Source organism: Sapajus apella, unplaced genomic scaffold, assembly GCF_009761245.1.
Source record: "Sapajus apella isolate SASKATOON/1434 unplaced genomic scaffold, GSC_monkey_1.0 scaffold33, whole genome shotgun sequence".
Lineage (NCBI taxonomy): Eukaryota > Metazoa > Chordata > Mammalia > Primates > Cebidae > Sapajus > Sapajus apella.
Window position 1 is genome coordinate 12,984,106 of NW_022436973.1, and position 13,777 is coordinate 12,997,882.

Below are 13,777 nucleotides of genomic sequence, written 5' to 3' on the forward strand. Positions count from 1 at the left end.
CTGTTAATGTGGAAGAAGGCGACTGAGGTCTCTGGAGCTGGCACAGGACCAGCACATTGGCTGCAAAGAGCCCAGATTACCCCCTCTGCCCAGACTCCAGTAACTCTGGGCTAATGCCCAGTATAGCCCTCATTCTCAAAACAGCCAAAATCCAGCCCAGCATGGGGCCTCTCCCCTCCTTAAACCCTGGAAAGGCTGTCCTTGGAGCCCAAGTCTCTACCCAGGAAAGAAGCCTATGGACTCGGGGGCAAGAACCAGGGGCTGGATTCTACCTACCCACTTAGCAAGAGGCCCAAGGATGGGTCTCTCTAGGCATGAACACTTCTTCCTGGGTCCACCCACTGGGATACCCCCATCGGAGGGCCTCTGCTCCCATCCACCCCAGTGCTCATCGGCTTTGAGCCTGTACCCCCAAATTCCTGGTAGATGCCAAAACCAGCATGCAGATTGCATGGGTGGGTGCGGACGTGCCTGTGCCGCGTGGGTGCGGGGGAGCCTGGCTGCATGGCCTGCGTCATGGGCTGGCTGCCTGAGCACGTTCATGGAGACACGTGTGGCATGTCTGGGAATGGCAGGGACATGGTACCTTCTCGTGTTCGTGTGTATCCATATGTCTTTCTATACATGTGCTGGTATGTTGGTCTGTCTTGTCTCCCTTGTAGACGGGAAGCCCAGAACCACGCGCCAACTGGGAAGGTGATGGTCGGCGAGACCAGCCCATCCTAATTCAGGGTTCCTGGTCCTGCTCCAGGAATCCTACAGCCTGCAGCCCCTACCAGAGAGGGAGGACTGAACAGCAAGGGGGGATGTGGGTCTGAGTATCAGGGTCCTGGGGAAGAAGCAGGCCTGGCTCACAGAGTAGAAGACTCGGTACCAGCAGTCAGGAGGCCCTGCTCCTGAAGCCCCTGTGACCTTGGGCACGGCCTTCACTCTGTCTGGGGCACATTCACTCATCTGGAGGACACAGGGTTGGACTGATGTTTTTTAGCCACTCCTGAGGCTCTCACAGTTGTGATTTTAAGTTGGGTGGTGGGAACCTGTGCACCAGCCCCATTAAATTCATTGGTGAAGGCAGCCGCGGCCTGCCAGGCCCTCGCTCCTGGGGTGTCCTGCCGAAGGGTGAGAAGAGAAGCCATGCCGGGCAGCGGCCCCAGCGAGAGGATGACGTGGCCTGGCCCGGCCCTTTCTGCGGGCCCCCCAACCCGCCCTCTTTCCTCAGCCCCTGGGACACCGCCCATCCCACCCCTTACTCGGACCCGCAGCCTCATGGCCATGTCCCTGCCGGGAAGTAGACGGACCTCTGCTGGATCCCGCAGGTGAGTCCCCCCCTCACCCAGATCCCTGGCTTTGGAGGGCGGGAGGAAGGTGCGGGGCTCTCTCCACCTGCCACTGACTTGCAGTGTGTCTTTGAGCAAATCATTTTCCATTTTCCCATCTTTAAAATGGGCTTGCTAACACTTGCCTCCTCCTGGAACTGTTTAATGGCTCAAATGACACAGTGGATGTGCGAATTCTCTTAAGGCTTAGACCACTGGATTCCTACCAGCAGTAGCCTCATCAATACTGTTTGATCTTCACAACTACTGGAGGGAAGTTGTGCAGTCATCCACTCAGGCTCACTTGGTCTCCCTTGATTTTTACCCCTGTGGGTCCCTCCTCCTGTCCCCACCCCCATCTGCCCCATTTTTCTCTACCTTTGTCTCAGTCTATGCAGGGATCTCCTCCCCTGGGTTTAGGGAACCCCAGAAGTTGAGGACCCTTGAAAAGAGCATATGAGGCTCCACCCTTGCCCTGCACCCCTGCCAGCCTCCATTCTTGTCCCTGGGGAGCCAGGAGGATGCACCTCCTTCTGGTTTTCCATCTTGATTTGCACTGTCTGTTCTGTCACCCCTGTCTGTGCGTCTCTCTTCCTGCTTCTCTCCCCTGCGGTGACCCCAAAGTGGGGGCACTTTGGGCCGCAGCGGCCTGGCAGTGTTCGCCCAGTGTCCGCAGCTGCCCACCAGCCAGAACGAGCACCTGCCTCTTCTTCCTGCCTCCAGGCGCACCTCTCCACCTGTGAGCGTGCGGGATGCCTACGGCACATCTTCCCTCAGCAGCAGCAGCAATTCAGGCTCCTACAAGGGCAGCGACAGCAGTCCCACACCAAGGTAATTGGCCCCTCCTCCCTGGGCCTGGCCTTGCTGGCTGGGAACAGTTGCCCTGGGCAGGGGAGGTAGGGGAGCAGGGTGATGTTTTAACCACCCCCGACGGCAGCAAAGTCGCTGGCTGTGTGACCTGGAGCAGGCCACTTCTACTTTCTGAGCCCCAGTTCCTATGTGTAAGATGAATATAATAACATGCAGCTGTACATAAACAAATACAGTGGCTTAAACAAACTAGGGGTGATACTTACAGAACAAGGAGCCAAGGGTTGGCAGCTCCCTGAAGCGTCAGGGACCCCATGTCTTCTCCCCCTGCTCCACCATCCTTGGTGTACAGCTTTTGTCTTTGTCATCACAGGATGGCTTCTTCACCTCCAGGCATCAGGCCCACCCTCTAGGAAGGAACAGGTGGAAAGGACCAAAGCCTTCCTCAGAGGTTGTTTTTCTGAGAGAGACAGCTTGCCCCCAAATCCTGCCAGTTCTTGCTGGCCAGAACTGGGTCATGGGAATAACTCTAGCTGCAGGGCAGTTCATGTTTTCCCCAGTACAGTGCCACCCCAGACAAATGGGGTTTCCTCTAGGGAGAAAGCAAGATGAGTATTGGGAAGCAGCTAGCAGTGTCTACCATCATGCACTTCTCAGGGGAACACTTTGAGAGTGACAGAGGTGGCATTAGCTTGTGAGGCGAAATGTTACACATGCGGCAGATGCCAAGTTGTAGTCTTGGGTAAGGTGAGCTCAGACTCAAAAAGCAGGATCACGCTGCAGAAGCAGGTGTCGGGGAGCAGTGGGTCCTTGAAGACCAGGAAGCAAGAGCTGTCATGGAAGGCCTTGTCCTGCTTCCCCAGCACTGAAATACAAGAGGGAGGCTGGGGTGTGTGGGGAAGGAGCATGGGCTCTGGATTGGGTCTCTTCCTGTCTTGAGCCTCCATTTCCTTATCTTTAAAGTGGAGCTAATAACTAGGAAGCTTCCGTGACTTGATATCTACACGTTGCCTGTGCATCCTAGTTGGCCGATAACTGATAACTGCTGTTGTTAGGGCTTCGATCTGACTTAAGGCCAGGAGATGCCTGGCCTGTGGCTTCCATGGCTGGAGCACCTCCGGGAGGGCTCAGCAGAGAGGACGTCATTTGTGTGAAGCGACGTCCGAAGCCACCAAAACAGCAGTTAGGAGTTTTCCATCGTGACACACATGATGGGTAACACCCGTGTGCAGGACCCATGCCTCAGCATCCTGGCTGTAACACCACCCCAGAGACGGGGGGGAACGTGGGAGTAAAGCGTCAACCTATATTTTGAAAACTATATAACTGGCAACTTTAACATTTTTCCATTAGTAACAGATTTTGTAACGCATCTCATAACTGCAGCCCATGGGGGTAACCCCAACCCCAGGACTGAGAATTGCTCCCAGTGAAGGATCTTCTTGCCCACAACAAGGTTTGCTGCCCCTGGGTAAGCAATGGAGCCTCAGTTAGGCCCCCTCTGCAAATAGCCAGGCTTTCCAAAGCAGGAGTAGCTGAGAAACATGCATTATAGATTTTTTTTTCTATTTTTAGTTTATATATATATATACACACACATATATGTATTTACAAAGATAGAGCTAGTGACTAAAAATGTATAAGTGTTAAATTTTATATTGTGGAAAAAATATTCATGAAAGCAAAATGAAGAAAATATAAAATAGTTACTTCCTCTCTAATCCTCAATCCTCACTAGTTTGGCTAATCTTGGTTCCCCCACTCCTACCACTCCACCCCACCCCACCCCCAGGCATGGGGGAAGGACCTCTCTTTACTCATCACAGATCTGTGCCTCTCTAGACAAAGCTTTTGCAGGGGCAGGAGGATGACAGTAAGACAAGCGTGTGGGGCCTGAGCACGATCTGTGTGGCTAGCTTCTCTTTTGGAAAGAGATTTCTTAAACCAGAGGGGAAACCCCAAGCTCCCAGCCCATGCCACTCCTCCGCCCCTTGCCAAGCAGAAAGCAGACCTGCATGACTTGGTTTGAGTTAACCTAGGGGCCATGAGGCGAGTACATAGAAGAAAACCATTTCTCATTCCACGTCTATCACCACTTTCTCTTTGACAATTTACAACTTACAAGTACATTTTCCTCAGTAAACATTATACAGCTTCCACAGAACTTTCAAAACTCCCTCCAGCTTGGCTGCTTTTGCAAATGGGCCTCACCAAGTCCTGTCTTTTCCAGGCTCATAAAGGGGCATTGTGCCTCCCTAGACCTGGCAGTTACCCTCCCCTCAAGGAGCAGAGTTGAATGGCAACAAGGCCTGAGTCTCTAGTTGTGTGAGAACATGCCCAGATTTTAAGCCAAGATCCAAGGTTTCTTTATGAGAAGAACAACCAGCAGCCAGGACGCTGAGCGTAGAGCTGGCTGGGCCACAGTCTGTTGTGGAATTGGGGTATTCCCCTTCCCTCTGAAAGCCTGGCCCTCCCTCCTCCACTGGCACCTGACTGCCCTGAGTGGAAATTCCTTCTTCTTTGCCCTGGTAGGGCACCATGTCAGTGCCGCCCTGTGCTGGGAGCAGTGCACGTCCAGCCTGCTGCCGCTCCAGAGTACTACAGTGGACAGGTCCCTGCCCAGAGCCAGCAGATGTTCACATGTGTGCTCTCATGTGCTCCCAGAGGGGAAAGTGTGAACATGGACCTGGGCTGGTGCCCTAGTACGCGCAAGTGCCCGCGAGGCACAAGTGTGTATCTGCACATGCAGGCGCAAATGGACTGGGAATTGACATCCTCACATGTGCACTCCCAGGAAGTGTGCGTGAATATAGGGCGCACCCACATGCACACAGTGCGAGTGAGGAGTGAGAGTACTGGGGTGTGGATGGAGAGAGCTGTGTCTGTGCGTGTCTGCCCTCCCTGTCCCCCGGCTGTGAGGGGTCTTTGCTCTGGAGAGGGGAGCTTCTGCCTCCACCAGGGAGATGTTTTCTTCCTCTGTGGGGATGAGTCCTTGTCTGCCATGCAGAGCCAGAATCTGCCACTTACACATAGGTCTCCAGCCTTCAAACTCATCCTCTGGGCTGGAAGACTAGGTACCTAGGTTCTGGGGTGCACCACTGGGACTGTCTGAGGGGCTTTGGGCAAAAGCTAACTTCTCTGTGGCCAGCAACCCCTCTAAAAGATGAAGTCCCTACCTCCATGGCTACTGTAAGGATTGACAGCATTGGTCAAGCGCTTGGCCTACTTCCAGGTTTACATGTGTGCTCTGGGATATATCTCCCCACCCAGCCCTAACTAGAGGAGCCCTGAAGCCCACATCCTGACACTGTGGTCTTCACTCAGAAGAGCTCTACTAAAACCCACCTTCCAGTAGGTTGAGGGTTTTCCTGCCTTGTGTGGGAGGCCTTGCTTGGAGCCATCTGGTGGCCAGGGATGGTGAGGTTGGAGTCCCCTTGCTCCCCAGAGGAAAAGCACCTGTGCCTTGCCTGACCTCTTCCTCTCTCCCTGATGATAAGCATCCCCTTGCAGGCGTTCCATGAAATACACACTGTGCAGTGACAACCATGGCATCAAGCCCCCGACCCCGGAGCAGTACCTGACCCCACTACAACAGAAGGAGGTGTGCATCCGGCATCTGAAAGCCCGGCTGAAGGACACGCAGGACCGGCTCCAGGACCGGTGAGCAGGTGGCCATGAGCAGCCCTGGGGGCACCCCACCAGCTGCACACTCAGAGGAACCAGGGCCCTGGGGCATCTCTGGGAGGAAGGAGTAGCCGGGGGTCTCCCAGCATCCATCTGCTCTCTTCTTCCCAGCAAAGCCTCGTTTGAGCCCCTTTGCAGACCCTCACCCCTGCCAAAAGCTACTCACCTTGACTGCTCCACGAGGCTGCTGGGGGCCAGATGGGAGTGATTTCCCATGAGGGTCTGTCCCGTGGGGCCTCCCACCTGTGCAGTCCTCTCCCAGCTTCAGCCTGACAGCCCCTCTGGCTGCTTCTTTTCCCCTGGCTTCCATCTTCCATGCCTTCTTTCTGACTTACTTGTGTTTTTTGGGGGAAAAACAACTCTGTATCCTTCCTCACTTCCTGCTGAGTGAGTCTCTGGAGGGCTTGTGGCCGACCTTGACTTCAGGCCCCAGAAGCCTTCCTCCTCATCTGCTTCCTGCTGTGGAGGATGATCATGAGAAACCTTTTGCTGAGCTCCTCCCCAGCCCAGGTGTCTCCCAGGAGCCCCCACAGGCCCATCTGAGCTCATTCTCAGGTGCTTAATCCCAACCCTCCCAGGCTGTACCCTCCAGCCTGGTGGCCTCATCTTCGTGATGGACACTTCAAGGGCATAGCTCTCCCATTGTCTTAACTATCCTTCTCTGGACTGTGTCTGTGCAAACGTGCAGCCTATTATGAGTTGGACAAGGCGCTGTGTGGGGCTGGAGCTCCAAGAAGGCACCATGATCTCTCCTTTTTCCCTTTCTTTTTTTTTTTTTTTTTTGGTAAATACAGCAACTTTATTGCACTGTAATTTGCATACCATACAATTCACCTATCTAAAGTATACAATTAGATGATTGTTAGTATAGTCACAGAATTTTGCAACTATGACCACTATCTAATTTCATAAATATTTTTATCATCGCAAAAAGAAACCCCATTCCCATTAGCAATCACTCCCAATTTCTCTTAACCACCCTAGTTCCTGGCAACCACTAACTTTTCTGTCTCTATGGATTTTCCTGTTCTGGACATTTCATATAAATGGGATCACACAGTATGCATGACTACATGGTTCTTGACCACAGCTCTGCCAAGCAGCTACCTGGGTTTGGATTTGTTGTGGTTTTAAATTGCAGGCAGTTATGAGTAGCATTCAGTGAGCTTCACTGTCTACAGAGCTAGGATTTCTATTTTTATTTTCCCTTATCTTCCCAATCATGGCCAGAATCTGCATGCCTTTTGCACTAATGTCTCAGGGAGCAGATGGCCCATCTTCCAGCTTTTTTTCTGGGGCCAGCCCCATGGCTTAGAGCAGACCATCTGCCCTGTGTGGTTTGGGCAGGATGCCCTGGCGTGGGCGTGCCCACACCTTCACTCCCTGGACACTGTCTGCCCGTTACTCCCACAGGAACCTATGGCAGGTCTTTACATGACATACTGTCACTGTCCCCACACTCTCTACATAACAAGTTTCATGCCTGTGCTTCCTGCAGTGGCCCACCTTCTGTTCCTCAAAGACACCACGTGCTTATGCACCTCTGTGCTTTCATATCTGTGTCCCCACTACCTGAGATGCCCTGCCCCCCATCTCGCTTCCTAGGCAAACTTATCCTTCAAGACCCGCTTCAAATGTGATGCCACTGAGGCATGGACAGGACTCAAAGCCATGGCTCCCTGGGGTTTGAGCCCCAAGGAGAGAGAGGCAGGGGCTGGCTGAGCAGATCATGCCCAGTTCCTTCTTCCAAACTTACACTCTTTCTCAGGGAGAGGTGTGAGTGAGGAGCAGGGTGAGGCCAGGAGGGTTACCTAGAGCGAGCCCCCCACCTGGAGGCAGGAGGCGTGAAGATCCAGTATCTCCCACCCCCCAGTACCTGTTGCCTTGTCTGTTCTTGGCACTCTAAGCAGCTCCAGCTGTGTCCTGTTGGATGGTGGGGCCCCTTCTAGGCGATACCATTGCTGACCTCTGTGGCTGCTGCACCCGCTCAGCCCCCAGTCCCTCCAGCATATTGAGGAATGAGATTCCTGGGCCCATTTCCTGTAGGAAATTTCTGATCTGGCTTTGAAAAGTATATGGTGCTTGATCTGAGACAGTCACTCTGCTGGGCTGATAAGTGGCAGCCATGGCATTTGTAGATAATATTGATGGGAATGTAGGGTTGAGGCTGAGGGGGCTCATGGGGGCTGCCACTAGGGAGTGGATGAGAATGCCCGGGACAGGGTTTGATGTCTCCTGGATGATTTTCCTCCTTCCTCGATAGTGTTAATCAGTCGCTGTTTCATCTTGCTCTGGTTTTACCTCTAGACCTGATGGGATGTTTTTCTAACTTACCTCCCTCACCTGCACCCTTGCATTCGTCTGTGACTCGGGAATTTGAAAAGCCTGAGCATTTCTGGACAAGAGTCAGCCGACTGTCCTGTTCACCTGGTGCTTGCCCGCTCTCTCAGGAGTAACTCTGTGCCTTTCTCCTTGATCTTTTCAGCCTTTCCTCTTTAAGATACAAAGATACAAGGATATACAAAGAAGCAGCTTCTAGCATGGATAGAAGAGAGCCACCCTGTTCTCATCGCTCTCCCGGCTCCACCCACCGCTTTTCATCCCTCTACGTAAGGGATGATGTAAAGTCGTCAGCATCCCCCAGCACTGAAGGCTGTCATTTCTCTCCCCAGGGGTCTCTGGCCAAATACTCCTCCATCTAAATTGTCTGCTTTAGTAGGAGGCGACCTCACTTTCTATAGAGCCAAGATTTTCTGCCTAGTTTTTGTTGTTTTACATTAAGATTTTATTAGGTTTTTATAGCAGCAGGTATCAAACTTGCGAGGATCTTTGTTGTCTAGTCTCTTCTCTAGATGATGGATTTGAACGTTGAGAGTCGTCTGCGTTTTGGGGAGTGGTGGGGTGGGAATGCTAGTGATATCTCCTCCTGAACTTTCTTCTCTCACCAGGTATAGACTTCTCCTGCCTTGCCCCTCAGCCCCTCTCCCCAGCCACTCTCACTACCCCCATAATAAAAAGGCGTTGAGTTTGTCCTTCTGTTTTGGGCTCTGAGCCACAGCAGCACAGGGCCCTTTATCCTTGGTGACATTGTCCTCTCCCTGCCTCTCCTTGGCGGTGACAGAGCAGGCAGGCAGGCAGTGAGCATGTGTGTGTCTCCTCGGCTCACAGGGACACAGAGATCGATGACCTGAAGACGCAGCTGTCACGCATGCAGGAGGACTGGATTGAGGAGGAGTGCCACCGCGTGGAGGCCCAGCTGGCCCTGAAGGAGGCCCGCAAGGAGATCAAGCAGCTCAAGCAGGTCATCGACACTGTCAAGAACAACCTGATTGACAAGGACAAGGGGTTGCAGAAGTACTTCGTGGACATCAACATCCAGAACAAGAAGCTGGAGACGCTGCTGCACAGCATGGAGGTGGCCCAGAACGGCATGACCAAGGAGGATGGCACAGGGGAATCGGCCGGTGGGTCCCCCGCGCGCTCCCTCACCCGCAGCTCCACCTACACCAAGCTGAGTGACCCGGCCGTCTGTGGTGACCGCCAGCCCGGCGATCCCTCCAGCGGCTCTGCTGAGGACGGGGCTGACAGCGGCTTTGCGGCAGCTGATGACACACTGAGCCGGACGGATGCGCTGGAAGCCAGCAGCCTGCTGTCATCAGGGGTGGACTGTGGCACCGAGGAGACCTCGCTGCACAGCTCCTTTGGCCTGGGCCCCCGCTTCCCCGCCAGCAACACCTATGAGAAGCTGCTGTGTGGCATGGAGGCTGGTGTGCAGGCCAGCTGCATGCAGGAGCGTGCCATCCAGACAGACTTTGTGCAGTACCAGCCTGACCTCGACACCATCCTGGAGAAGGTGACCCAAGCCCGGGTCTGTGGGACAGTCCCTGAGTCAGGGGACAGGTGCCCAGAGCTAGACGCCCACTCTCTGGGACCCAGAGACCCCAATTCAGCAGTGGTGGTGACAGTGGGTGATGAGCCAGAGGCCCTAGAGCCCATCACCCGTGGACCCACCCCACAGCAGCCTGGTGCCAACCCCAACCCTGGCCAGTCGGTGAGCGTGGTGTGCCCCGTGGAGGAGGAGGAGGAGGCTGCCGCAGCTGAGAAGGAGCCCAAGAGCTACTGGAGCCGCCATTACATTGTGGATCTGCTGGCTGTGGTGGTACCAGCCGTGCCCACAGTGGCCTGGCTTTGCCGCTCCCAGCGACGCCAGGGCCAGCCCATCTACAACATCAGCTCCCTGCTGCGGGGCTGCTGCACTGTGGCCTTGCACTCCATCCGCAGGATCAGCTGCCGCTCCCTGAGCCAGCCAGGCCCCAGCCCAGCGGGCGGCGGCTCCCAGCTCTGAGGAGGCCTATTCGGGCAGCGGCGCCTGCGGCCTGACCACTGATTGTAGGGATGCCGTTCCCCCTCCTTCTCCCTTGGGCATCATCTTATTTATTTAGTTTTGGGTGTGGAACTGTTTCTTTTTTTCAGGATGTTAAAACAGTATCGTGGCAGGAGTAGGGGTTGGAGACAGGCATCCCAAAGCTTCGATGGAGAGCAGGGAAGGGAGACCAAAGGCAGGAGGCACACCGGCTGGACACATCGCAGGGAGGGGAGGAGGCGAGGGCCCCCCGGCCCCTCTGTCCCCCTGGCCCTTTGGACAGGGCCAACCCTGCTCAGGAAGTCTCTGGCTGTCTTTATCCAGAGAAGCCGGGCTTAAGTTGCTCATCAGGCCCCCGCCCTGCACCGTCCTGTCCAGTGCCCTGTTCACTCCATGCCTGCTCTTCCAAGCCACCTTGCCCTCAGCCCCAGCTCAGGGGCCAGCGCCCTCTCCTCAAATGGAGGCAGCCATGGCCTAAACTACAGATCGCTAACCCAGGTCTCAGAGCAGGGGCCGAAACCACTGGGCCGGGCCAGCGTTCCAGCCTCCCCAGACTGCTCCCCACCTTGGGACTCAGGAGCTCAGTCAAGGCCACAGGCTGGAGGAGAGGTGGGTTGGGCGCAAGGTGGCAGACGGCAGTGTGGGTTCTGTGTGTGTCCGTTCATCCTAGGCCTTCCCGTCATCTCTTTCCTCTTGGCACCTCTGGGTGTGTCAATCATTATTCCTGTGAGGCAGCTAAGCCCGGCAAGCTCAGTGCTGGGGTAGGAGTGCCTGCCTGAGCCCCAGCTCCCAGCTGGAGAATCCACCAGCACAAGAAGAGGAGGCAAGCCCCTGCCAAGAGGGCTCCCCCAGCCTTTCAAGGTGAGGCCGTCTCATCTGCAGGCTGGGTGGCGGGGCTGGACTCAGGAATCCACAGTTTACTGAATAAGCCAGAGGCCGTGACTGCCTCTTGGAACTTGCCCCAAGTTTCTCTGGGGCCTTCGGGCCCAACTTCTGCTTTGCACTATGTTCACTTTGGGGCTGGTTCTCAGCCATGCAAGGGCCTCCGGGGAGGTGGCTGCTTGCTTTCTGAGATGAGGGTTCCTAAACCTTAAACTTATCTGCCTCTGGAGAAGGGTGGGGGATTCTGGCAGGATGAATTGCAGGACGGCATACTGAAGCCACGATGTTTGTCCAGGCCAAAGCAGGATGTCCTGGGATGGGTTTCCCAGGCATGCGTGTGGAAGAGCGGGCAGGCATCCTGCAGCCTCCCTGCTCCCAGCCCAAGGCCAGTTGGCCTGGGAAGGTTCACTGCCCCCAGCCCCTTTCCGGGACCACACTGAGTCCCCCAGCCAAGCTGCTGACATTCTTATTACCATTATTATTTTACCAAGTAAAGTCACTCCTCTTCCCCCACAGGGTTGGCACCCATCTGGTCGTCCCACCCACTCTTCAGAGGCGAGGCTCCACATCTGGGGGGTTGGAGGGACTCTGTGTCTTCCTCGCCCCTCTGGCCTCAGGGCCACTCTGGTTCTCTGCCAAGGTTGCTTGCCCTCACCCCGATGCTCCAACAGCCATTGCCTGACTGCTGGGCTCTGCCCTTCTGCTTGGTGCCCTCCACGTGAGGTCGGGCACCTGCATGCACTGGGAATGGGCAGCTGGCCCAGCCCTTGGGGCAGGAGCCCCCTCTGCCACACGCTTTGTGCCTCCAAAGCTCCCCCCGCCTCGGTCAGGGCCTCAGACCAGCCATCCTCTGTGGAATATGCCCCAACCCAGCCAAATCAAACCTAAATGCCTGGGGCCTGGCTGGGGCTGCCCCTGCAGGACACTGTGGCCATGCTACGGAGGGGGCAGTGGACAAAACCAATCCAAAGCCAAGCCGGGACTGGCCACGGACCCAGCCTCCTGTGCCGTGCACTCATGGAGCTGTGTAGCCTCCTTAGACATAGTCCAAGCTTTGCCGAGAAAAGAAATGTATGAACTATATTTGACAACATAAAGTCTCTATATTTTTCACCACTGGAATTTAATCAAGCTTCAAGCCCCTCTGCTCCTGTCTGTGTCTTGCGTCTGTGGCCTTCCTATTGTGTCTTGTGTTTTGGCGGATGTGACAGGGCTGGGGCCACAGTCTACTCTGTCCCTGCTGCTAGAGAAGCTACCTGTGGAGGAGTGGGCTGTGGCTGGGCCCGAGGTGGAGGTGCGTGTAGCCGGAGGAGCCACCTGCGGAGGAGGTGAGTGTAGCCGGCTGCAGCCCCCTACTCCTGCTCTGGCCTGAGACCGCCGTGGGGGGCACGCAGGCCCTGGCCCACAGTGTTGAGGGTCCTCTCTTTCGGGGGTTCTCCTGGGGCCTTTGATGGGCTTTTCTTCTTGTCAGTGAAGGAAGCAGCTCCCCACTCGGCCCTGGGACAGGCCCTGGGACCATGACGGCAGGTGGCCCTGGCCTAGCTCTGGAGTGTGTCTACGTGTGCTCAGTATCTGCATCAATGCAAAGGTGCAGGTGGCCCGTGCAGCTCCAGGTGGTGGAGGTGCAGCAGCTACGGCTCGGGCGCCGCGCCCTGAAGAGGCTGGGTACAGATGGGGCTAGGAGGGCAAAGCTGGTGCGGGGCCTCCTCCTGAGAGAGCTCACCCTCCACAGCAGCCCTTTTCCTTCCTGCCTAATACCTCCTCCCATTGGGTTGCAACTTTTTTCCTCCTGCCCTCAGCTTCTGAAGCAGAAATCTTTGGGGCCTCCCCTTTCCCCAGCGTCTAGCCAGAGCTGATGAGGTCCTGAGGAACAGCATCCCCAGAAACCGCCTTCTGGAACCTAGTGGGCAGAGGTGGCTTCTGCTGAGTTCTAGGGCTCAGGCCAGAGTGGCCCCACTGCCTGGCCAGTTCAGGCTCAGGCAGGCATTGGAAGCTGGGGCCCGGGCTCTGCACAGAGAGCTGGGTTTGAGTGGAGCGTATTGTAGATTTCTCCCAAGGGGATCACTTAGGTTCTCACTGACACACCCTTCCCATTGCCACTAGCACAGGGGTATCTTACAGCACTTTGGGGAGGGGTGGGACAAACTCCAAGGTTCTGGGGCCAAGGCCTACCCAAGGGCCTCTGCCCAGAGAACTCACAACCCCCTCTCTGACCTAGGGGACAACGCAAATGGGTCACAGTACACTCCCATGTTAGGCCATCCCCTTGACAAAGAATTCAGGGGATTCGGGAAGTGGGGAGGTGGGGAGGGATCTTGACTCTTGTCTCCTTTGTCCTTTTGTTCAGACAGAGTTGTACCTGCGGCAGACAACTCTGAATTAAAGCATGAACACAAAGCAAGCCCCTCAGCCTGTTTTCTTTATACTGTGTGGTTTCTCTAAACAGGGGGATTGGGGGGGTTCACACTGTCCTCCTCTGACACAGGGGTCACAACACTTGCACAGGAAAAAGCCAGGCAGGCAGCCATCGTCTCTGACGTGCAGGTAAGCAGAGAGCTGCATGGGGCTGGGGCACCACTGCCCTTCTGGGGTCAGGCACGGGGTCTGGAACCACCTCCCCCCGCCCTCACGTGGCACACCCTGCTGGCACCATGAGTGCATCGCGTCTCATCCCCCCAGCACCCCCTGAAGTGGCTTCTCATTCCCGCTTTGCAGAAGCAGA

At 55.6% G+C, this 13,777-nt stretch overlaps 1 protein-coding gene across 6 annotated transcripts in view; it reads left to right on the top strand.

The window, feature by feature from the left end:
- The window catches only part of SNPH (syntaphilin), a 42,769-nt gene extending 29,313 nt beyond the window's left edge, over positions 1-13,456 (top strand). For 2 of the 6 annotated variants that reach the window (XM_032295385.1, XM_032295386.1), the window contains 4 exons: positions 663-1,316; positions 1,941-2,147; positions 5,637-5,786; positions 8,979-13,456. In XM_032295385.1, the coding sequence (XP_032151276.1) occupies positions 1,135-1,316; positions 1,941-2,147; positions 5,637-5,786; positions 8,979-10,155 (1,716 nt within the window). In that variant the 5' untranslated portion in view covers positions 663-1,134 and the 3' untranslated portion in view covers positions 10,156-13,456. The remainder of the gene's footprint in view (positions 1-662; positions 1,317-1,940; positions 2,148-5,636; positions 5,787-8,978) is intronic. The other 4 variants (XM_032295389.1, XM_032295388.1, XM_032295391.1 and 1 more) reach the window with 3 other exon arrangements.
- The last annotated feature ends 321 nt before the right edge of the window (positions 13,457-13,777 follow it).